At 44.9% G+C, this 24,854-nt stretch overlaps 1 protein-coding gene across 2 annotated transcripts in view; it reads left to right on the top strand.

Moving 5' to 3' along the window:
* Nucleotides 1–24,854, top strand: part of GCDH (glutaryl-CoA dehydrogenase) — a 357,241-nt gene that overhangs the window by 248,932 nt on the left and 83,455 nt on the right. For both annotated transcript variants that reach the window (XM_069604167.1, XM_069604169.1), the window contains exon 9: nucleotides 17,358–17,461. In XM_069604167.1, the coding sequence (XP_069460268.1) occupies nucleotides 17,358–17,461 (104 nt within the window). The remainder of the gene's footprint in view (nucleotides 1–17,357; nucleotides 17,462–24,854) is intronic.

Here is a 24,854-nt window from a genome sequence, read left to right on the forward strand (position 1 = left end):
GTGCAGGACTTTAAAGTTGTGCTCCATCGTGTAGGTGACAAAGTTGCAATGAAAAGTAATCTTGAATATAGAACTTCACTTCTCCTCAGGGATTTCCCTACCCACCCAGTTCTCTTATCGTAGTTTAAAGTCCTATCTATTCCCAATGTCTGAGGTAATCGTAACCCTATATAATCGCAATAGTATTCCTTTACGACCCTCTGCTGAGGCTAGGACCTCCTCGAATTGTGTCAAGTCCCTTGTTAGCTTGTTCTCCCAACGTTTATTCGAGTTCTCGGGGAACTTCGGCACCATTCGGGCATGGGACAGCCTAAGGCAGATTGTTCTCTAGATGTCCAGTTCGTGGTGTTATGCTGCGATGCTTGGCTCTCTAGTACTTGGGGATATTTGTGCTGCATATAGGTAACTTTCAACATCCGGGACTGCCAATCCTCCCCTCTTTTGCTGCCATCAGTATTCTTCTAGCCATTCTTGAGGGTCCATGTTCCCAGACAAAGTTAAATATATGCGACTGGAGCTCCTTAAGAACCACTCTGGGGATCCAGATGGGCAATGCTTGAAAAATATATAATAGCCTTGGCAATAGCGTCATCTGCCTAACCAAGAGATTTCCATCTTCCCCCACTTTGCCAAGTCTTGTTTGGCTGACGTTAGGAGTGTCGGGATATTAGCTGTGTAAAATTGTTCGTACCAGGCAGTTAAAAAGACACTCACATACTTCAGGGAATTTGTTGCCCATGCAAAATCAAATGTTCCTTTTAGTTGCTGAATAGCATTATATGTTTCTGAGATGTGAAGTATGGTGGATTTCGTATAGTTGATCTTAAATCCAGAAACCACCTGAAATCTCTAAACAAACTACATTGGGAAGTGTTTTAAAAAATATAAAAAATAGGCAGTCTGCATACAATGCTACTTTGTGCTGATACCCAGCCACCTCTAGCCCTTGTATATTTTCTGTGGAGCGAACCACCCTCGCCATGGGTTCCATTGATAAGGCCAAGAGAAGGGGGATAACGGACATCATACCTGCGTACCTCTTCCCAGCTTTATTGGGTCCGATAATACGCCATTTAGTTTAATGCGGGAAGTGTAAAATGTGCGAGCACCCTCGCGAGAAACTTAGGCCCAAAACAAAACCCTGTTAGCACTTTAGACAGATAACCCAAGTTCACCCGATCAAACGCCTTCTCTGTGTCGACCAACAATATCGCCATCGCCTTCTTACACCGCCTGGCCAAGGCTATTACATCAATTGTTCTTCGGATATTATCATGGGTATGCCGACCCGGGACAAACCCTGTCTGACCTGCACCAACCACAACTGGGAGCACAGAAGCCAGCCGGGTGTCTAGTATCTTAGAATAAATGCGCGCATCATAATTAAGGACTGCAATTGGCCAATTAGAGGGGCATTGTGTAGGGTCTTTGTCCGGTTTGCCAATTAGTGTTACCCATAGTGGAGGTAATGGTGCCCGTATCTATAAAGGAGTTGAAAAGGGGGGCAAGTTGGGGTGCAAGTATAGTAACAAATATTTTCATAGAAGAGAGCAGTAAATCCATCTTGTCCTGGGGTTTTATTAGTGGGGAGGCTGCAAATTTCATGGGTGATTTCTTCGATTGTAATGGGATTCTCTAGCCCCTTCACCTCAACCTCTGCAATCCTTTGGAGGTGAGCATCCCTGATAAAATTCTACTCGGCAGCGCCATCTACTATATCAGCAGCGAACAATGATTTATAATATTTGGATATAATACTTAATTTCTCAGGTTCCTCCACCGATAACTTGCCCCTTACATCTCTTAATCCCTTGATCATATTTCTGCTCTCTTGGGTTTTAGGCTTATATGCCAGGACGCAGGCTGCCTTGTCTGATGTATTAAAGTAACCATTTCGTCTTAAGCAACTTGTGGGAGATATCAGCTGCCCATAGAGCCTTTACCTCTGCTCTAGCTACTTGTAGTTGTCTGTATACCTTTCGTGTACCCTCGACTTTATATTTAGTGTCCCATATCTGTAACTTCTTCTCAGCCTGGTGCCTTTGGGCCATTAATCTACGTTTACACGCAGAGGCTAAACTAATAATTTCCCCTTGTAATGTAGATTTAAAAGCATCCCATACAGTCGCTATAGGCACACCCCCATTCAAATTATCCCGAAAATAGTGTGTAATCCTTTTCGGAAATGGTCTCACAAACCACCGGATCTGTTAACAATGAATCATTTAGTTTACATAGCGCAGTTTTCCTAACCTCCGTGGCTAAAGAGTTTAACTGTAGGGTGGTCGGGGAGTCCTCTGAGACCAGCTCTAACTCTATGCTGGCCGAGCTAGCTAACAGAAGCAAGGGTCGAGAGACCAACAGGTAATCTATTCTAGAATAACTCTAATGTACATGTGAAAAATGTGTGTAATCTCGGGAGTGTGGGTGTAGACAGCGCCATATATCTAGCAGTTGTAAATCGTTCATAGCTTGCTTAAGCAAAACCACCTTTTTGTCATCCGACCCTGATGCTAGGCCTGATCTATCCACCGCTGAGTCTAGGACCGCATTAAAGTCCCCTCCAACCACCAGATATCCTCTCTGAACTGTGTTATTTGTAGGAATACCCGATTGTAAAAGGCATCCTGTTGCTTATTTGGACCATAAATCGAGAACAGTGGCAGGTCTCGACCTCCAACCGTTATATGCGTCCTTACGTAGCGGTCTTGGGGATCTCTTAGGACATTTATTTTTTCCAAAAATATGGAGCTAGACATTATGATTGCTACCCCTGCCCTTTTCTGATGGGAAGAGGCAAAGAATTGGTGTGGGAACCATTTGAATCTCAACCCTGGCCAGTCCGTGCTCAACAAATTGGCCAGTATGTTCTCAAAATTGAGTCCCTTGCAATAATGCAATGTCGGCCTTCAATTCAACAAGTCTGGACAACACACTCTTCCTCTTCTTTGGGGCATTAAGCCCTGGAGCATTCATGGATACGATCTCTATACCTGCCATTCCTAGATCCTTAACCAGTCTACGAGGCCCCATCAGCCCATGGAACCATCACCGGACATTAGGTCTTTCCATCTTGGTAGTATTAGATGAGGACAACCAATCGCTCTACCTATCTGGATCCACAATTCCACCACCCATACTGCAACTAAAATACAAAAGACATGCAAAACGAACTGTAGCAACAAAACAAAAAAGTTCAGAATCACCCACATGGGGTGAACCACAGGTTCCAAATACCTGAATGCGGGAGGCAACATGCTCACAATGACCCTATAATCAACTTCTATTGTTCAAGATGTGGCTATAACGGTTTGTGCAGTGCCAGTCGTATTGCATAGAAACAGCCAGAAGAAAAATATCCGGAATCGGTTCCCTGATTGAAGTATTCCATCTTCTCTGATGTTTCGGGAGAGCTTATCAGGTCTGATCATCTAGACCCCTACTAGTCTCTTTCCTGTCCATGGAGGGACATCTGCGGTCCTTCCGTTTATTCTTCCTAGAGCGCGACATGGCCCATCCTCCTGGGGGAGCCATAGTACCTGCATCCTTCGGAATCTGTATTTCTTGTGGCATGTTCTTCATATTCTCAACTGCCGCTCGGAGAGATGTATATTGATGTTGTTGTCCAACCATTTGAATTAGAATGCGGAACGGGTGTCCCCATCGATATTGGATCTTCTTGTCTGAGAGCCCTAAGGTGAGTGGGTGCATCGCTCTCGGTTTCTGAATAGTCCCTTGGGATAGATCCTGAAACAATTGCAAGGTATTGCCTCTAATGCCTGTATCCTGGTCTTTTGAAAAATGAGTTCCTTGGTCTTAAGGAAATGGACCCCCGTGAGCACGTCTCGAAGAAGATTCTGGCGTTGTTGAACATTTGAATAAACTGTGCGTCCGGTCCAATGTAAGATCCACTTCCATTTCACCTAGAAACTCCAATAACAAATCCCGAATGTAGCTGTCCAGATCCGGGTCTTTGACCTCCTTGGGGATACCAGTAATGCAGACATTATTCCGCTGTGAGCGGTTATCAGACACCCCACCATAGACTCCATACCCTGGGACTGACTACTGTCTCCCAGGGCATGTAAAGTCACCATTGGCTTTACTAGTCCCAAATTATTAACAGAAACCAGCACAAACCAATACATTGTGGACGTACTGGTCGGGGCAATTCGATAGCCCCGGGGTCTGTTAGTCGAGAGGGCACGTCCCCGTCCCCCCTGATCGAGTTTTGGCTGGTGGCAGTGGATACTACTTTTTATATTCAACCGCGAATATATTCCTATGGGATTTACCCATTGTTCGAGGCTACCAACTTTAATTATTTAATTCTCATAGCCTCGAACATACCGCTGGTTTATTTAATTAATATTAATTCGCCGGTTGGTATTTTTTGCCAGGACTCAATTCAAAAATGGCATTTGTGTTCTCTTGTGTGAATCCAACCCAAGTCGAGCCCTTTGTTCCACTTTTTGGCGGGCTTCTCCACAGAAGCCTCCAAAAGTGGTGCCACTCTGTCTGGGTACAACAGGAGGTGTGGGAGGGGGTTTAGGCACCCTGGACTGAGTTACCTTGGTAACTCAAGTCGCACTCTTGTGTGATTGGCCCAAGTGGTGAGCCGGCCGGCTCACCACTTAGCAGGTTTGATGGGGGTATGCTGCATAAAAGCAGGGCTTTGGGGACTGGAACTTCAGAAGTCGCCACAGGACCTGAGAATCCGACGAGGGAGAAGCTGAGCCGACCTACCACGATGACACCACCGGTGGAGCCCTGCGGAACCGACTCACCACTTCCCGATGACAGAGAAGATCTCCCGGCTGGAGAGGCTTCTTCCCCTGACTGGTGGGCACAACCAGTTTACCTTCTTTTCTTCGCACCCCAGACCGGCTAGTGGTCGAATTGCCCGTGCCAAGCACCCCGGCAACCGGATAGCCACTTACCACTGGACCGCGAATAAACGGGCCGCTCCTTTTACCTGAGAACTCTGCGGCTGGTTTCTTCCCTGGCAGTGCAACGGACTCCTGTCTTCCTCCCCGACGAGATCCTCTCTTCCCCCGGACGAAGCACCGACTTGCATCCGCTGCCAGGAACAACTGCCCCCGCTGGAGAATTCTCACCACTTAAAGGTACTGTGTCCGCCAGGCCTCCCTTTCTAAAGATTGCTACAAGGTAATAATAACCCCTTAACCTTCTGGACTGGGCTGGCCGCCTTGACCTTCTAACTGGTCCCTTTCTTTGGTCCAACTCTTTTTGAACCTTTTCAAGACTTTTGTGCACTGCAACTGTGTGACCTTGGACACAATTCGTTTGATCCTCGTAAAGTGGATCCAGCCTACTGACTCTAAACTCAGTGTTACTTTGCCTTCCTCTCTTGTTGTGTTCGTGAAAAAGTGTTGGGATCTGTTCTAATTTATTCTCTGCTTTTCTCTCCCTTTTTTTTAAAAGAATTATTAGAGTGCCATCTACGTTAAGCGCTCACCGCTGTCTGAAAATAAGTGGGGCTTTACTTAAGACTTGTCTAATATTCTTTGAAGGGAGTGTATATCTTTTAGTGACCGTGTTTTTGAATTGCTTACTATTAGTGCCTGTGTGTTTTTCTAGATGTGGTTTTTAAATAAATAATTATATCTCTTTTACACCAAGCTCTGGTCAGTGTTTACTTGTTCTACTATGTTCTTTTGACCTATTGTGAATACTCTGTATACTGCCCAACTCTTCTTGAGGGAAGTCTGACTGCTCAGCTACAGCTACCAAGTAAATCTGTGTGGTACAGACTGCTACCAAGTGGGTTTACTGCCAAACACCTGTAGTCCTAAATCTTTTGCAGTGGTCCCAGAGGGAACTGCACAGGTTTCTGCCTAACATCCAGGAACCAGCAGATCATTTGTGAATTATCACCTGTACAGCCTGATGAATACAAAGATTTGTTGAATTGCTGGAATTCATCCCCTATCCTAACCAGGTCAAACAGCTCCTCCCCAACCGGACTCCTAACGCTGGAGACCAACTTTGACATACAATCCTCCCTTAATCGCCAGGCCTAAATCCAGTCTGCCCTGTCTCCCTTCTCATAATATTTTTGTTTCAGAAATGTAATCTGTTTTTCCATGTCCTGCACTAGCAAGCTATTCAATTGTGAATTATAATGTCTCTACTGGGCAGCCCGGATATACGTGATTAGTTAACCAAAATTGTAATCCAAAAATTACAAATTTGATATTTTTTGAAAGGAAAAAAAATCACACACATTGCCACTGTGCGCCCATCCCCCCCTCCCTCCACCGGCACCCAACTTACCTGTTCTCCTTCACCGTGACGTTCACCCTGCGTCGTAAGTTCTGCCTCCCCATTGAGAAATGGAACTTCTACCACAAGGTCCTTTTCTTTATTTCTTGAGGTTTTTTTGTATTTTTTATTTTTTTTATTTTTTTACACTTTGTCCCCGCTGTCCTTTTAAAGTGGAGCAGAGGACACCCCCAAAAATCCCGCTCCCTGTGATCGACAATATGGTTTTATGTTTTTTTTCCCAATGACAAATTCAGCATACGATTTCTTATCTTTTCAATCAGAAGTACTCTAATAGTGGCCTTGAACCCCGACCCCCCCCTCCCAAAGAAGTGGGGGACTGGATTCTCCCTTATCATTTAGCTCAAAATATTCCTTAATGTGTGCCAGCTAGCACTAGGTCAATTCTGGAGTAGGAATTTCGGACTCGAGAATAAAATGTGAACAGTGTCTCGTCATTGGCCGATAAGGTCAGAGCATTGGTCAGCCCCAAATACTCATTAATCATATTGAACTTCCTGGCCTGAGAGAGTCCCGCTCGGGCTACTACCAAGTCCATATTGAAGTCACCTCCATTAACAAGTTGTCCTTCCACAAAATATTTTAGCTCATCTTTCAGGGAGTCCCAGAAGGTGGTCTGGCACTTGTTCGGACAGTACACTGACACTATCGTGATTGGACATCCGCTTAGTAAGCCCCTGGCCGCTATGTAACGCCCTTCGGAGTCCTGGAAGACTTTCAACTGTAAGGACCAGTCTAGAAAACATGACAATGGCCACTCCTCTTTTTTTAACTTGTGCCGAAGAATGGAATACCTCTCCAATATGTCTAGAGTTCAGGTCTCGGGGAGCCCCATTAGACCAGTGAGTTTCATGAAATAACAGCAAGTCGAGCCTAGCACGCTGGAACTCTCCAAGTACAAGAGAGCACTTTGCAGGGGAGTTTAACCCACAGGCATTGAGAGAGCACACTACCAATGCAATAGAGGAGAAGACCAACAGCCATGAATCCCGAGCTTTGAGACTGCCCGTCTCTGGTCCCAAAAACCTTAAGGAAATCCCAATGACCAGTTACCATTTCCTGAACCCCCTAAACTATAACGCCTTCCCCACCCCCCGGCCAAGGCGTACAGTCCAGCCAGGTTAACATCACTGGCCACCCCCTAACAGAGCCCCTCACCCACCTGCAAACAACACTCTCCCCCCACCCCGACACCCCCTCGCACCAACATACCGTAAGAACACCCGCCCCCGCCTTGAAGTGACTAACTCACCCAATCAGGCACCGCCACATTTTCAAAGCCCCCACAACTGTCCCAAGGCCTCAGCAACAGAACCCTTCTTCGCCTGAGCCTCAGAGGATCCCTGAAGTTCACTCTGGACCCTCTGGATATCGTCCTCCGAGATTAGTTCATATTTATGGCCCACATACTCAAACGACATAGAAAAGGGGAAGCCCCGGCGATACCGAACTCCCTTCTCATTGAGCCATTGGGTCAGGGGGCACACATTCTTCTTCTCGCTAAGTAAATGCCGAAAGGTCCTGAAAAATAGTTATCTTGGAAGAGCCGAGTGATCGGGCCCCTTTCCTCGCCTTGGCAAAGATATGCGTTTTCTTCTCATGATAGTGTAAGCGGGCAATGACAGACCTTGGCCCTCTGCCCTCAAACCAACCCCCACCCACCCACATGGTGCACCTTCTCAATCGTAGATTCAGCTGTCGTATTGCTGCCAAAAAGGAGCTTGTCCACTTACTGAATGGACCTCTTGATGTCTCTTTCCGTTTCACCCTCTCTCTCTCTCTCAGGGAACCTAAAAAAACAAAGGTTGTTTCTCCTCACATGATTTTCAAAATTGTCCATCTTAAGCTTCATCTCAGATTCTCTCCTTTCAAGTTCTGAGAGCCTCATGCCAATCTGGAGTTCCATTGTGTCGAGAGAGGTTTGATTAGTCTCTAGGTTGACCAGTCTATCATCGATTTTATCCACTCGCTTGTCCAATGTATCAAGCCGGCCTCTTATGTCCATGCGGATCCCCTGAATCTCTTCCAATAAGGCTGATATGTCCTTCTTTGTCGATACTGCATCTGCAGTCTCCTCCACCATGGTCGAACACTCCGGCTCTTGGGCAATTGGGGGCTCATGAGGCCTGCAAAGTGGTATCTCTAGAGAGACGTTTTCCAGTCCATTAGGGTGATAGTAGACAGGCACTGTTAGGTAAGATTTTCATATCAATGATAAATCTTCCTGACCTGTGTGAACCCCAGAATGTTTTGCTGGACTGGTAGACTATTTTTCCCTGTACCTGAGTGAGTGGGAACCTAGAGTTGTTTACTCCTTTTATAGGTGTCATTTTTAAGACTCTCCATAGTGCCTTTTTAATGTTATCTTCTTTGACAACTTTTGGCACATACTGCCTATTGTTGCTGGGTTGCCTTAGGGCTCACCTTTTAACTTTCTCTGGCTAACGTTGTGAGAACTACAGTTCTCATGGGTGTAAACCTCTCCAGTACAGACTAATAAGTAGCAGCCACCCACTGCAGGGGGTTCATTGCCTGCTTTCTTTGCTGATGCACAATGACAGGTACATGCCTTTCCCCACCCCTATTCCTTACGACAGCCCCTGCTGGGGGCTGGGTCTTGGACACTCCCCTGAGGGTAAAAGAAAGGCTCTGGAGGTAGGGGTATTAAAAATCACATCACAGTAGTTAGAGGGTCTTCTTAAAAACACTGGTTTTTAAGAAGATGGCCTATATGGAAGCCTGCATCTCTGGAGCCACTAACAACATGGACATCTCTGGAGCAACTAACAAAAAGTACATGGCTGTACTTTTCAAAATCTGCAAGGAACTCTCAATCTACTGCAGTCTTCACCTCTCTTCTTCCATCCCTCACCCTCATTACTGCACTGGCCTCTCACTTCATAACCAAAACTCGGGGCATCCTGTCCTCACTCTCCTCTTCACTCCTCCATCACTCGCTCTCAGGTCTCCCTTGGCCCTCTCCCCTTCACTCCTCTTTCTCGCCCACACTACCAGATGAGATCTCTAGACAAGTCTTCTCTATGAAAGTCTCCTCCTACAGGTGCTCCCCTGCTCCTCCAGAACTATCAAGGACAACATTGGTTTGCATTACCCCCCTTTCCTCCTTCCGCCCTACCCATAAACCCTCTCAACCCTAGCTCTCTCCTCATCTTCTGTCTATGCGTCGCCTCCTCCATCGCCTTGATCGACGCTGGCTCAAGTTCCGCTCTCCTGCCAATCAGGCCTCCTACTTCTCTTAGCACTCTCTATGACTCCTGCCTCATCTTAGCTAAACTACTACTCTAACCTTCTCCAATCCCAAGCCTCCCATCCTCGTCGTATCTTTCAGACCCTATCTCGTCTTCTCTCCCCGCCTACTCCTGACCTCTCTACTACTTATTCCCTCTCCCCTTTCGACTTTGCCGACTTTTTCATTTCCAAAATACTCGCTCTACGTCAAAGCATCCTTTGCTCCCCTTCTTACTCCCCTACTCCCCCTTCTCTCTCCATCCCTTCCTCTCACTTGTCTGACTTCTCTCCTGTTACTCCTTCTGATGTTTCCCTCTTCCTGTCCAACACTCATCCTACTGCTGCCACCTCTGATCCCCGCCCCACCACCCGTATTCCTAAAATCTATCCTCTTATCATTCCCTACCTCACTTCCTTCTTCAATATCTGTCTCTCCTCTGCCACCTTCCCTTCCGCCTTCAAACACGCTACTATCATCCCTATTTTGAAGAAACCCTCTGCTAACCCCCTCCTTGCCTCCAACTTTCGTCCTATCTCGTTTTTACCATTCCTGTCTAAGATTCTCGAACGTTTAGTCTACTCTCAACTCTCAACTTTTGTAACTAGTCTCTCTTTTCTTCCCCCCTCTCAATCTGGATTCCGCCCTAAACACTCTACTGAAACTGCCATCACCTACGTTCTCGCCTCTCTCCTTACTGCTCACTACTCTTAGCAATCCTCTGTCCTCGTCCTCCTTGACCTCTCTGCGGTCTTTGGTACCGTTGATCACCCCTTACTTCTCAACACTCTCTCTTCCTTTGGTATCACTGGCTCTGTCCTCAACTGGCTCTCCTCCTACCTCTCCAACCGTTCTTTTGCTGTCTCCTGGGGCGGCCGTACCTCTTCTACTCTCCCACTGGACTTTGGAGTTCCCCAAGGCTCTGTACTTGGCCCTTTCCTTTTCTCACTTTACACTTCCCTTCTTGCCTCTATCATCTCTTCTTTTGGCATATCACACCATTTCTACGCAGATGACACCCAGCTATACCTCTCCTTCTCTTCTTTCACTCCTGAACTCCACTTAATGTTTCTTCCTGTCTTACTGCTATCAAAAACTTGATGTCATCCCATTTTCTCTATCTCAACACTGATAAACTGAAGTCTTATTCTTCCCCTCCAAAACGCTTCCACCTCCCCCTCCCCCTTCTTTCATTATTTTTCCCCCTACTAACCTCCCTTTCTCTTCCTCCGCTCGCAATCTAGGCCTCCACATCGACTCCACCCTCTCCTTTACCCTCCACATTTCTCTTAACTCCTACGCCTGTCGCTACCACCTATTCAATGTTAGCAAAATCCGTTCCTCCCTCAGCTTCCACACTACTAAACTCTTAATCTCTTCCCTCATCTTCTCCCGTCTTTTCTATCTTTTCTATTGTTCTTCTCTCCTCTTTGGACTCCCCGTCTCTCATCTTGCTCCCCTCAAATCCCTCTACCACTCCTCCATTCGTACCCTTTGTCTTCTTGCCCCACATGATTCCATCTCCTCTTTGCTTTCTTATCTTGGCTGGCTTCCCTTTCACTCCCAACTTAAATTTAACTTCCTCTGTCTCGTTTTTAAATCTCTTCATGATTTCGCTCCCCCCTACTTATCCTCTCTCCTTTCTTTCTACACTCCTTCTCACTCCCTCCGATCCGCTGATCTCTTCTTAGTCAAACGTTCCTCCATCTCCTTGTGCCTCTTCTCGTTTTTGATCCTTTCAGCTCCTTGATCCCCCACACTGGAACGCTCTACCTCACACTATCCGCACCATTTCCTCTTACTCCTCCTTCCGCACCTCCTTGAAATCTTTTCTTCTTCACCCCCATCCTGACAGCCCTCCTTACTTTCCCCTACTTCCCTCCTACATCCTTCATTCCTTCCCCCTTTCTTCCCCCATTCTCTGTCCTCCTTCCCCTCCCCCTGAATTATCATCCTCTTACCCCTCCCTGACATCCCTTACTACTTCCCTCTTTTCTTCCTCGTCTCTATTTCTCTTTTATTGACCTCTGTAAATTGTTCTACATACTGCTTTTGAAGGTTTGTTTCATGTTTTGTAAATGTATGCTTCTGTTGTAATGTAACGCGCTTTGGCATAAAGCTCTATATAAACTTAATAAAGAAGGCCCACTTTTAGCTCCACCACCCCCTCATGGCATATTGCCATACCTCCCCGCATCCACCTATGAGATTTGAAAACCTTTTGTCAAGACCCGTAAGCCAATCCTCTAAATATAACCTACCTTGTGTAATTGCTGGAAACACCTTTGCAGACTCCACATACCAATCCTCCAAGACTGATTTGCCTTCTTAAACCACAAAGCACAATCACCCAGGATTGCTATGCAACTCATCGAGAATGGACTACCATTCCCACAACCACCAAAATACTGGGACGAGGAAGAGGAGGGGAGTAATGCAGAGCAAAGGAAGCCACAAGCACAATCAGACCTCTAGTCTCTGGGAGAACACACCTGTGCTCGGGACATTTAAACCACAGAAGCAGGAAGTTAATAAGGAGATAAAAACCTGGCAGAAGAGTACACAAGTTATCCTGACAAGAAAAAGACAAATATGTGGATAACCTTTGTTGTTGAATTGAGAAAAACACCAGCAGCGGTTACTTGTGAATAAACAACTCTGTGAAGTAGAATCCAGAGGAAGGGAAGTACCCTATGGAACAAGGATCCCTATGTTGAAGTTATACATCTTTTCTTTTTGAACATTTCTAAAGCACTTAAAACCAAAGACATTACCCTTTTCACCTTAGAATTCATTTGTTTATAACGTCAGGGTCAGAATAGTACTTAAGACACAGGAAAGTTTTGTTTTTGACATTCTGACACTGACAGACCCTTAGTTTTGGTTTTTGGTAGGCAAAAACCTCTAGGGCAGGCATTTTCCCACCCCCCTTTCTTTTGATTAAAAGTCTTTAGCCAAAACTATATCTATCTTGTGCCTGCATTTCATTTCTGTCTCTTCACACTAAACGCCAGGAGAAGAGAGGCATTCTCCTGGGATCAGCATAGTGCTGCTTATTTATTACTTCATAGTGTAGGGGCCTGAAGAAGGGTTTTCTTGGCACAGGACAGTGGACACTTTTACTTCAACAGACATCCTAACAGTCCCCTTAGATCTTTAGTTGAGGCAGCAAAACTCCTCTTAGAAATAGGGAAAGAGAGGTTGTCTCAACTTTAATTTTTTTTTACTTTTAAAAGACTTTTGCCCCAAATATGCCCCCTTTCTGTCAGTCCTCCTTCTGCAGCCTTACAGGTAATATCGGTACATTCCACCCACAACAGCACTATCTCTTGGGTTACACAAATCTGACCGGTTTAGGCCTTAGATAGAAGAGCTGCAAGGATATCCCTTAAGTTACACAGATCATACAGGCAATTAGCAGGGCTTTCCATATGGACAAAGAGATCCTGTAGGTGCAGACCTCAGACAACAGAGCTTTTGCCTGGATTACACAGGTTTGATGGGCTCAGACCCCAGATAGGAGAGCTAGACATCTAGTTACCATGACCTTGCTGATTTAGAGAGTAAGGCTATGTTATGTTATTTGGAATTTGTATAGCACCTACTGCCATTAGTATGGCCTCAAAGCAATTGTGAGGATTAATGCTCTTTGGAAGACCATAGTCTGAGTTGAGAAGTAGTAAGAGGAGTGGTAAAATGCGTGTAGCTATTTAAAGCCTGATCGAAGGTAGGTAGGGAGTGGCTAGGTCCCTAAAAGCAGCCCATTCTATCGGGTATGGGACGGGTGCAATTTCAAATTGTCAAGAGAGTCAAGCTATGTGCTATGTGCCCAACCGAGTTTTGGGTGGTACTCCGCTGTATTCAATGGGTGGTGGCACTCTGGCTGAGGGTGATGTATGCTTTGGGTAGGGTATAGTCAAATAGTGTGCCAGTCAAATGCGTGTGGTGTAAGTGTGTTGAAGAAGGAAGCTGACGCAAAGGTGGCACGTTATGGACTTTTGTTTGTGCATAAAAGGGCCTTCACTATCCCTATCTTATGAGGGGTTTCCGTGCCTCAAAACTAATACTAAAGCGTCCATCAGAATGTCCATAACAAACGCCACCGTCCTGTGTCGCAACCTACTTCTATCCCCCACACTACAACTAGAGATAATCTAACACAAAGTTCCTCCTCCAGGAGAATTGTCTCCCTTTGCCTGATGCTCAGATACTGTTCAGTAGAATGTTCTTTTGCAACAAAATTGCCAGGGGGAATGACTCCCTTTCCCTGGCTTGTGGGTTTCATACAGTCTTTATACAATTTCAGGTCCAGGAGAATGGCTCTCTTCTCCTGGTGTAGCTCTATAGTTTCCAATAAAGCCAAGGGGAATGACTCCCTTGCCCTGGTGTCTAAAAATGTCTCTCTCAAATCTTTAGCTTGATGTATACTTTGCCACTTTATTTTGGTAGAAGAAAAGTCCCAAATCATGCTGTGTTGGTTACTGTTGCCACTGCAATGAGGACGTTCTCCTTGCTTGCTCAGTTGCCTTTCGTTGGGTTCCCAGGCCATTCTCTGGTTGTCAGTGGGCTTCTTACTGCCACTGCTATGAGGACATTCTCCTCTGAGGCTTGGTTTACAATAGTTAGGGTCTCTGACAGTGGGCTTATTGTCGCCACTGAGATGAGTATGTTCTCCTTGGATGCTTGATTTGTAATGGTTAGGGTCCTTGCCCCCCGCCTCTGGTGGTCAGTGGGCTTGTGGTCGCCAATAGGATGAGGACGCTCTCCTCGGATGCTGGGTATAACAATGTTAGGGTCCCTGACCTGTCTATCTTCCACCCCTGCATCCCCTCTGGGTCTCTCACACCTCCCTTTACCTTCTGAAGGATTTGGGCATGCAACCGGTTCTTCTCTCCGATGCACTAGGCTTCAATCTCAGGTTTCTGCAGCACCGTGGCTACTCCACGCGCTAGTAAGGTGCTTGGCTCTTCTCTCCTGCTTCGTGTTCGGGTCAGCTTCAACTGGACCATCGGAGAACTGCTTCTGCGTTTGCTGGCGTCCTTCTCCAACTCTGGTCTGCCCACAGCGTTTGAAACTCCGGCTGGTTTCCACACCTGTTGCCTCTCCCTCTGTTGACAGGTTTGTTAGTCCATCATGTATATTTATACAATGTTGCCAGTACCGCCCTGCGGATTGTAAAAGTGTGTTGTTTCTATTGATGATTTAATCCTCATGTCTTCTCGGGGCCCCTTGTTCCAGTCCATTAACCTTGCGTCTCCTGTGCTCTTCTTCATCCTAGTACGTTTGAATTTGGCTCTACCCCCTGTGTTACAACAATACATAGGCTTGCTTTCAATAAAATGGCTCTGAACAGTGGGACTAGTGGGTAGCGACCGCACCTCCTTAGCCTTATGGGAAAGGGCTCCCCCTCGGGGAGAAGTGACAACACCTTGTGAATCGTCACAGTGGCTATGTGAACAGCTGGAACTACCCTCCACCCCCCGTGGGACTCAACTGTATCCTGTGGGATTCAGCGCGAGAGTGTCACCAAGAGATAGTAGTTGGGAGATTCATAGTGGCAAACCTACCTTTGGAATATTTTGTGAAAAATACGCAAGTATGGCAACATATAAACAGTAGCGAGATTTAAGTAGCAATCTACATTAGCTGCCCCAGTCATGAATAACGCAGGCGTGGCAAAATATAAACAGTGGTGAGATTTAAAGCAGCAATCTAAACTGGGAAACCTAGTCCTGCAAAATGCATGAGTGGCGAAATACAAACAATGGCGAAGTTTAATCTAACAAACCCCCAGTTGGAACACTTTGGGAAGCACTATGCTGGTGTGACAAAATACAGTAGTGGCAAGATTCAGTCTGCGTCTCTTACCTGAGAGTAGCTGTAGAAGGATAGCAAGGCGTGTGGCAGGGCTAGGGCGCCAGGTGAAAAGACAAACAGGGATGGAAAGTGCCCTCGGCCTGTGCCATTCACCGGCTGCCAGAGCAAGGCTGCCCTGGGGGAGAGATTTAAATGTGGTGTTTCCGGGTCTCGTGACCTGGGCCACACCAGTAGGATGTAGCGAGGGCAGGCAGGGGGAGGCGGGAGGAGGAGCTGGTGCCAGGGAGTCCCGTGAGGCAGCTTGGTGCCGCAAGAGGTCCAAGTTGAATAAAAAAAGAAATAAGGGCTACTCATGCCCTGAATCCTATCCGTGCAATCTGGGCCGCGGGGGAACAAAAATACCTTCAGTTACAGAGATCCTACATGCGCAAGCAGGAGATCTTTTCTGTGGGTTAAGCAGATCTTACAAGCGTAGGCCTCAGATGGCAGTATTTCCTCTCAGATTACACAGGTTGTACAGACTGGTCAGCAGAGCTATCTTTCGGGTTACATAGTTAGCTTACATTTCTCACAGATCGTGCTGGTGCAAACTTGCAGCCCCAGAGCTATTATGCAGGTTACATAAACCTTCCAACCTCAAGCCTTAGACAGCAGGGCTATCTCTTGCTAGTGATACAAAGTATAGCTCATCAACAAGGCCCATTGAGGCCGAAACATATTTGTGATTGCTTCTCTCTTGTACAGAGGAAAAGTGGCATACAACTTTAGTACAGACTGCTCCTTTTTGGACTGTGTTGGGCCCCTTTATGTACTGGCAAAGGCATGCTAAAGAATTCTAGTAATGTTTCACATAATATTCTCAGTAGTTAGAGTATGTGCAGAAGTGGTCCTCATTTTTCTATTTTTGGAGACTTAGGGCCTCATCACGAGTTTGGCGGTAACCCTTAAATGCGGGGGTAACGCTATAACCGCTGCATTTAAGGATCCGCCAAATCATGGGCTTGGCGGATTTACCCCCAGCTCTGAGCTGGGGGTAAATCTGCTGCGATTTTGCCTTTTTTTGGCTCTATTACCGCCGGCGGTAATATCGCTGAACATTCCCAATTTGTCCCAATGGGGAATGGGAAATTCCCGAATGGGCCCAATGGGGACTTACCGTTCCGCCAAACCTGTGATCCGGCGCTAATAGCGCCGTGGGGGTGGGGTTTGGCTGTAGGGTTAATAGCCCTGGCGGTAATACCGCGGGGGTTAGGGCCCAAGTCGTGATGAGGCCCTTAATCTACACTTAAGTGACTTGGCACTGGTGCGGCTGGAACACATCCAGATTTGTTTGTGGCCTCATTCGGTGGCCTTATGTGCGGTGTAGCAGGTCGTCTGAATGTCCTTTTGGGGCTGGTCAAGTTTAATTTGCATACAATTGTCCTCCCTCAATGGCACAGGTGAGATCAAAATGGATAGAAATGCCACCTTGAGGAATTGCCAGCAGTTTCATGCATTTCCATTGTGTTTTCAGCCACTGGCAAGAAGCTCAGCTACGCTGACATACACCCAACAAGTGCAGGCCTTACAATGCTCTTCCCCACTTCATGCAGATCATACCAGCTCAGACATCAGCTTACAGTGCTATCTATCCCTCACGTATGCTATGCCTAAAAGCCTCCGATCTGACCTCACAACTATACCTTCCATTAAACTAATTTTCTAGCTCAGGGCTTCAACTGCAACAAAACCGTCGGACTGCAGACTCACAGGTCTAAATATGGTTCTTACAATCCAGCTAAGCACAGTAGAGCTATCCATTAGATAATTAACAGTTAATTCTCACTTCCCACGCCTCAGGACTATCCCATCCAAATACCAGATCCTTCATGTTTAACTTTCCCCCAGGTCTATTAACTGTCAATCTTCTGTGTTGTGCGTATTTTCCCAGTTTATCTAGTCAGTGCACAGTGTACTTAACAATCAGGTCTCTTGATTACCTCCACAGGGCCCTTTCGGTTGCCTCAACAACGCACGCTATGGCATTTCCTGGGGAGCACTTGGCGCAGCGGAGTTCTGCATGCACACTGCCCGGCAGTACACCTTGGACAGGTAAAATGGGAGACCTGTATTTCTTTTCTGCTGATGAGACAGATCTATTGGGGATGAAGGGGGATTGGGTTCCTCTTTCATTTCATGTAAGGACTTTTGCTCTAGAAACCTTGTTCCCTGCATCTAGTCTCAGAGCTACCAACCATTGAGGATCACAGCATTATGTAAATGTCTGAATATGAGTTAATTGTAATCGACTACCGGCTGATTCTCTGAAACATGTTAAATGTGTTAATCATTGAAAAATGGGGTGCCAGGAAATATGGCCATGGGGTTCTGGACAGAGCCTTACCTACGGCTCAGCTGATCCATGTATATATCCTTGCCTCTCCCCTTAGATACTCCTCTTTGTCCCCCTGTTTGTTTCCTGTCCCCAGTACACGTTCTGCCCTTCATCTGGTTCATAAAATGCGATTCTTGTGCGTCACTTGCAGAAATGCTTTGGTTACTCTCTGTATTTAACTGTTTTTATTTTGACTACTGCCCTGCTCTCGCTGCCTATATGATTTCAGAGCTGTATCTAGGCTGACTGTGTTACCCTGCGCTCATTGTCTTTGTTAATGCTGCATTTACATTGATTGCTGGCCGACACTCACTGCCTGTATTTTGTTAATGCTGTATTTAAGTTGACTGCTGCCCTGCACACATTGCCTATCTTGTTTTTTTAATATCTGCATATAGATTGACTGTGTTGCTCTATGCTTATTTCCCATATTTTCTAAAGCTGTGTCTAGTTTGACTGTTGCACTGATGTGTTTGCTACTTCCCACAGCTCTCCCATATTCCTACACTACCCCTAGGTTATTTATCCACAGTTTCCCCGTCTTCATTATGCCACGCCCTATCGCTCCGCCTGCCACACCATGCATTTCTCTGTCCCATTTTATTCCCCTATAGCTCACACCGTAAAACAATCCTAGTCTGTATCACTCAGTCCCCCTATTGCTACTTCATGCTCTTCTCGCACCCTCTCTACCATTCTCTCACTCCCTGTGGTCCTTCTTTCACTCAATCCTCCCAGGCACCTCCATTGAGCAGTCCTTTTCAGACTTTGGCTTGGTTCTTCGTGCACCCTCTGACCTCCACTATCCCTCTTGGTCATTTGATGCTTCTACCCCTTGCCCGCAGCTCTGGATCCACACTGAAATCCACCTCCTCAAAAACGATATGCTACGTCGCCTCAGTCAAGGTGTAAAAACCACTCCCCTTGTCTTCTCACTTACAAGAATGCCCTTCTCTCTTCCCCACGGCCCTAGACTCTGCTAAAGCCTCCGCTTTCACTAACCTTATCACTTCTTTTTTGCTCGTACCCATGCAAACGCCATGTTCACTCCTCCCTATCCCAAGGTGATCTCTTCTTCCCGCCCTGCTAATGTCTTTGCCTGCTACTTCATTTGCAAAATTAAAAAACATGTGAAACATCCCTACTGCGAGCCTATCCTTTATTCCACCTGCTTCGTACTCACCCCACATCTCATCTCTACCTTCTCCTTGCTCTGCCCAACACTCCTAAATCTCCCTGTGAACTAGTAGCCATTCCTATGGCTGTTTAACATTCCTCTCTGCCCATACTGATCCATTTACTCTGCAGATGGTAAACAAACTGGCTCCCTTCACCTGCTCCCATCTATCCTCCCTCTCCACCTTATTTCTTTCCCTTGGAGTGTTTCCAACCTGCGCCAATACTGCAACCATCCTACCTATCCTTTAAAAGCCTTTAACTGACTTTGATAATCCAGAAAACTATCTCCCTGTATCTACCCTCCCTCATTACCTTAGAATCCTGAAACCTTTCGTCTTTAACATGATTTCCTCCTACCTAGACTGAATCATCTCCGGGACACCCTCCAGTCTGCTATTCTGCGGATTGGTCTCCTGCCACATCTCTTACTTCCTAATCTCTGCTCACAGCTGCAAACTATTCTCCTTGCTAATCCTACTTGATCTCTCTGCCCTGTTTGATACAGTGGACCACTCCTCCCTCGCTGACCTTGGAATACGAGAAACTGTTCTTGACTGGGTTGCATCCTATGTCTCGCATCTGTCCTTCTCCATTTCTTGGAAGTTATCTCTAATTTAACCCCCCTCCCTATTAGTTTTTCACCCTGTTCACCACCTACCTTTGTCATTTCACCTCGCTTTTGTATTCTCCTACCACCTCTTTGCCGATGACACCTCTGTTTTCTTCTCATTCCCTTCTTTTACTCCTGGCCTCTCTGCTTGCATATCTGACTCTCTCTGCTATTCACTGATGTTTGGGAACCTTATGTCTTATATTGATATGATCCCAGACCGAAGTGATCTATGTTCAAGCCTCTGATGCCACACCCATCCTTCTTTCACTGTTAAGATGAATTTCCAAAATCAACCTTGGGGTTGGTCTGGGGAGGCCAACCTATTATGGCAAACAGAAAAGATACTGAAGTCTAGTCAAACCCAATCAAGGTAGGTAGCTGAGGGGTGTGTGAGAAGGGACTAGGGCTACAATGAGACACACAAAGAGCATTCCAATTATTGTTAGATGAAGATGTGCACAGATATGCATTAGGCCTTTAAAATACACACTATAGCATTATCACTCAACTACTATCAAATACATATATGCATACACAATTGGGAGTTCTAAAAAGAACCCCTACGTTTACCATAAATACAGTCAAGCAATAGTTGGCATATTCATAGGCAAGTATTTCAATAACTGCGTGTGGTAAAGTAAGCAAAGAGGTAGAAACACAGTTGATTCAATACCAGTAAACACAGATAAGAAATCAAGTAGAGAAGCATAGTTAAAACTCTTATGAGCAATCCTAGAATTAGATCCCAAACACTTAGTAACTCCAGCCCTGAGATAGGATGGGGCCTAGCGGAAGAGTTACTGTCCAGGTAGGGTTACTGTTGGATTTCTTTTGTTTTGTTTATTGTATAAAAGTACATTTACACAAATCACATAAAACATTTCTACATAAAATCCGTAACAAAAGTACATCATTAAACAAGAAAATCAGATCATGACAAAGGATACATAAGAGAAATGATTATTTACAGATCTTCTCCTAACATTTAGGACCAATAGTTTCTCCAATTTAAATATACTTCCAATAGAGTTAGAATTTACAAACTTTCATTAAGCCTCGAATACCTTGCTGTGTTACGTTGTCTATTTCTATGAAGATTTCCATTAACAGTTTAACCAATGCTAACAGTAGTGATAGTTGAGAGCTAGTCATCAGCCTATGCCACAACTCATCTGTGAGGGCTGCCGAAGTTGAATTAATAAATCTCCCCAGAATGAGCCCTCTATGATCATGAAAGGCAGGGCATAGCATTACCAGATAGAACAGTGTCTGAACTGAATCCGATCCACACAATCTGCAGGTGCGTAGTTCCTGCACAACTCCCAATTTACCACTCCCAATTTAGGACCTAGGACTTCCATCGTAGGGAGGCAATTTAACTTAAATTGTAGGTACCAGTAGCAATGTTTTGAACAAGGATATTTCGCCAAATACAACTGCAACTGCTTTGATGGCAAATAACATACATCTTTTGCTGTATACAGTTTTAATCGTGACAAATCAGACATGTCAGTGCATCTATCCCATTTTTTCATTTTGCTTTTAAGAGTGATTTCTGGTTTATTCCATTTATGTCCAACAGGAGGCAGATGTTCTCGCATCTTTTCTTAGTTTTTTCAAGAAAGGATTTTTTGTCTTGCATCATTAGGGCTTTAAGATAAACCAAATTGAGTGTACATCTGCCCGATCTAGGACATCACTAGAGATAGACTCCTGATGATATACTGAGACCACCAAGATGCAAGACCCATCTCCATCTAATAATGCTTATTGGAACAGAATTTGGGATACATAGGACCTGTTTCCATATTTTCCCTTCAAGTGTGTCAAAAAAAGTCCGGTCTTTGATGTTCATCAGTTTGCACCAATAAAAGACAATAGGAGAAACTTTAAGTCATAGAGCTCAATCAAAGGAACAAGGGAATACAAACACAATTCACATTTTGTTACTTTTAACAATGATATGCATGACATGATTTTTTCCTGAATTCTAGCAGCTTGTTTTTCACGTTGTTTTATTGACCGCTATTTCAAACCCCAAGTAGCGAATGGATTTGACTTGCTGCATGGTAGCATTATTCAGCGTTCAAGAGTACCTTTTGCTCTTTCTTCTACTTGTACTAACCATAACATATGATTTGTTTCTGTTAATTTTTAGGGAATTAGCTTTAAAATAGGATTCAACCCCCTAAAGTTGTGTTTGGAGGCCTGCTGGGATGTAATCCATGAGCAGGAGGTCATCTGAAAAAGCGATACACCTCAACTTCAGCCATGCCCATGTTGGTACCAGACCTCCCCACTACTATGCCACAAGTCTGCCAAATATAGGTTTAATAGGGTGGGGGCCAGCACACACCCGTCGGACCCCTTTTTTCAGCCTTATCTTCCTTGACAGTTCTCCTAAGATATTTAACCTGACTCTAGTGGTATTATCAGAGTACAGCAGCTGCACCATACTAAGAAGATATGGCTCAATTCCCCACCCAGACAGCTTCTCCCAGAGCCCGGAAGTATCAACATTGTCAAAAGCGGATGACAGATCTATAACCGCAACATCAAGGGTACGACCTGAAGGTGGTCCAACATTTTACAGGCCTTCAAGGCAAGACCACTTTGTATTGGCCCCACACCCTTCCTGTGGCCCGTCTGTAAAGGGCTGAATCAATGAGGTTTTTCCACCAAGGTCGTTAATTTCTTAAGCAGTAGGTTTACGAACACCTTTGATGTAGGCCTGTAACTGGATGGTACACTTCTATTTCTATTTAAAAATTGGAACAAGAATTTAATCATCCCAGGAAGACGGGCAAATATTCTTCTGGGATACATGTCTGAACAGATGGAAGAGAATATCAGCCCAAAGTACTGGGTTTTCTTTAAAGATACCGTTCATGACCCCATCCGGACCACTCGCTCTTGAATTCTTTAATTTGCCAATGACAATCTCAATGTCTGTTCGATCAAAGACAATCGAGACCGAGTGGTCGATTGGGCCATGTTCACTTGACCCTCCCTGTTTACATCATATTTGTTAGAGAAAAACATAAACCACCCTCCAGTGGCCTGTGTAGTGATTTGTGATTTATTTTTGTTGTTGAGCGTCCACCAAATAGCTTGTGTATCTTTTTGCAGGATATTATATAAAATGTGGTTATCACCAATATATTTTTGTATGTTATATGATTTACACCAATTTCTGTATTTTTGTTTTTGAACGTTTTTCCTATCTGCCTTCTCTGCCCACGTCAAATCTCTGCATTTGAATAGAGTCCTGATTTCCTTGCGCATTAAGCATTAGTTTCTTGATCTCCCTATTGTAATGTTCTCTATTAGGATGCAAAGGAATATATAGTTTATTCAGTGGTTTATTTGCTCTTGCTTTCTTCAGTCTGTCTGATAAATTAGCTGTTTTCTGGGAGAGATTTGTCAAATCTATCCACTACTCAGTGTAGCCCATCAATTCAATAATTCGGAATTGGCTTCTTTCGGATTGTGACAGTATTGAGCCTCCCTATTTCCTTGATTCAAAACTACTAAAGATGTCTTTAGTGGCGACTCACTAACTACCTGGAGCCCCTCTATGACCACAGATATTTATGACCTTGCATGATCACTAGTCTTGTTTTTATTACTTTCCAGCACACCGATTTGCTCTAGGTGGAAGTTTTTAACAACAATATAATCAATCACAGAGGCTGCAAAGACATTAGACCACATTGGAGTGTCTCTAAGAAGACCTCAATTTAACAGATTTGTTTGTATGAAGGCCCAACTTGATAGAAATTACGTCCATGTTGTTCCTAACTTGGCTTTCCCTGCCATATCCGTTGTGGGTAAAATTCTCTTATCCCCATCTAGATCATCCCAATCTAACTCCTCAACTACACATTGAAAGTTCAAGTCACCTGCCATTACCACACGCCCCTGGGGATGGTCAGATAACCAAGCAACCAAAATATTTTCTTCTTTGTTGATAACCACTTCAAGGATGGTATTCAGTGGATTGAAGTAGACGTTGATCGCAAGGGCAAATGGAACACATGAGATTTTCCTTGTGTCTGTGATCATCGTGACCAATATCGACTCATCCTTAGTGGTAAGGTTTTGATTACCCTTATTGCTATTAAGAGCTCTCCCATTGGTATCCCTCTTAATCTTTTTTAGCCGCTTTTAGTGCAATCAAAAACCCCCACACAGGCATCATACTTAAGCATGTTTCCTGTAAAAGAATGATATTACACTTTTCCCACTTCTCATTTATATTGTGACTTAGGAAAGAATTGTACCCTCTGGAATTACAGCTAAGAATATGCCATGTCTCAAACAAAGCCTGGTCTGCCTCGAGTTGTGGCTGGGTGGCCGGAGGCAAGCTAACCCCAACTTAACCCTTCCTTGAGTGTCCATGGTTTCTGTTTGGTAGACAGTGTCGTAATGACAGGTTTCTTTGATCGTAGTTTTCCCCTGATCACGCACCGTCTTTTCGGGTTGCTGTGCATAAACATTCGTAACCATGTAGAAAGATTTCTGCCTGTTCTATTAACAATTGTTCTACCATTTATGAATGGATGTGGACCGCGCCTTTCCAAAAACTGTCATAGTCAAATAGGTGAACATACTTGATGTCTGCTGATGATCTAGTCTGTAAGTATGGGATGGACATCAAGATTTGGAGGAGTCTCCTTCTATTCAAATAGACATTACAGTCTCCTTCACAAACAGATACAAAAAATGAGAAAGTACTCTGTTCCTTGTCGAAACAGACCCCTGTTGTTTGTCTCTCGAGACCCAATTTTTGACGTTGAGCATCCTCCTTGATTGCTTTGTCTTCATGGTCACTCCGATTGTACTTAGCACGATCTTTCCCTATTTTGGATAGTTGAAGTGTCAAACTCCTTATATTCTTCATACCCGATATGTTCTTTATAGTTGTTGTACCCTCGTTGTTCCTTCTACTTACATTCCGCGATAGGTCTACAATTGGTGTTCCAGGACTTTTGTATTTGGTGCTAAGTGTTCTTTTTTTACTCTTTGATCTTCCATCAGGGGAAGATCACTTTTTTCCTGCGAGATTTTAGTAACATTAATTATAGGGTCCTCCTTGTGACTTGTTCTGTCCACCATTGCCACTGCTGCCTTCTGACTTGCTTCATGTATGTATACAATTTCACATTGCATCTTCTTTTGATTTTTCCTTTGTCCAACAGAGGCAATATTGGGCAGAAACTTGCGCGAACCTTTATTAGAGATTTTTGATCTGCCTTTCATATTTTTGGTCTTTTTCTCTTTACTAATAGGTTCCTTTTTTCCACATTTAATTGCTT

Source organism: Ambystoma mexicanum, chromosome 3q (genome assembly GCF_040938575.1).
Source record: "Ambystoma mexicanum isolate Mex_15411 chromosome 3q, UKY_AmexF1_1, whole genome shotgun sequence".
Classification (NCBI taxonomy): Eukaryota; Metazoa; Chordata; class Amphibia; order Caudata; family Ambystomatidae; genus Ambystoma; species Ambystoma mexicanum.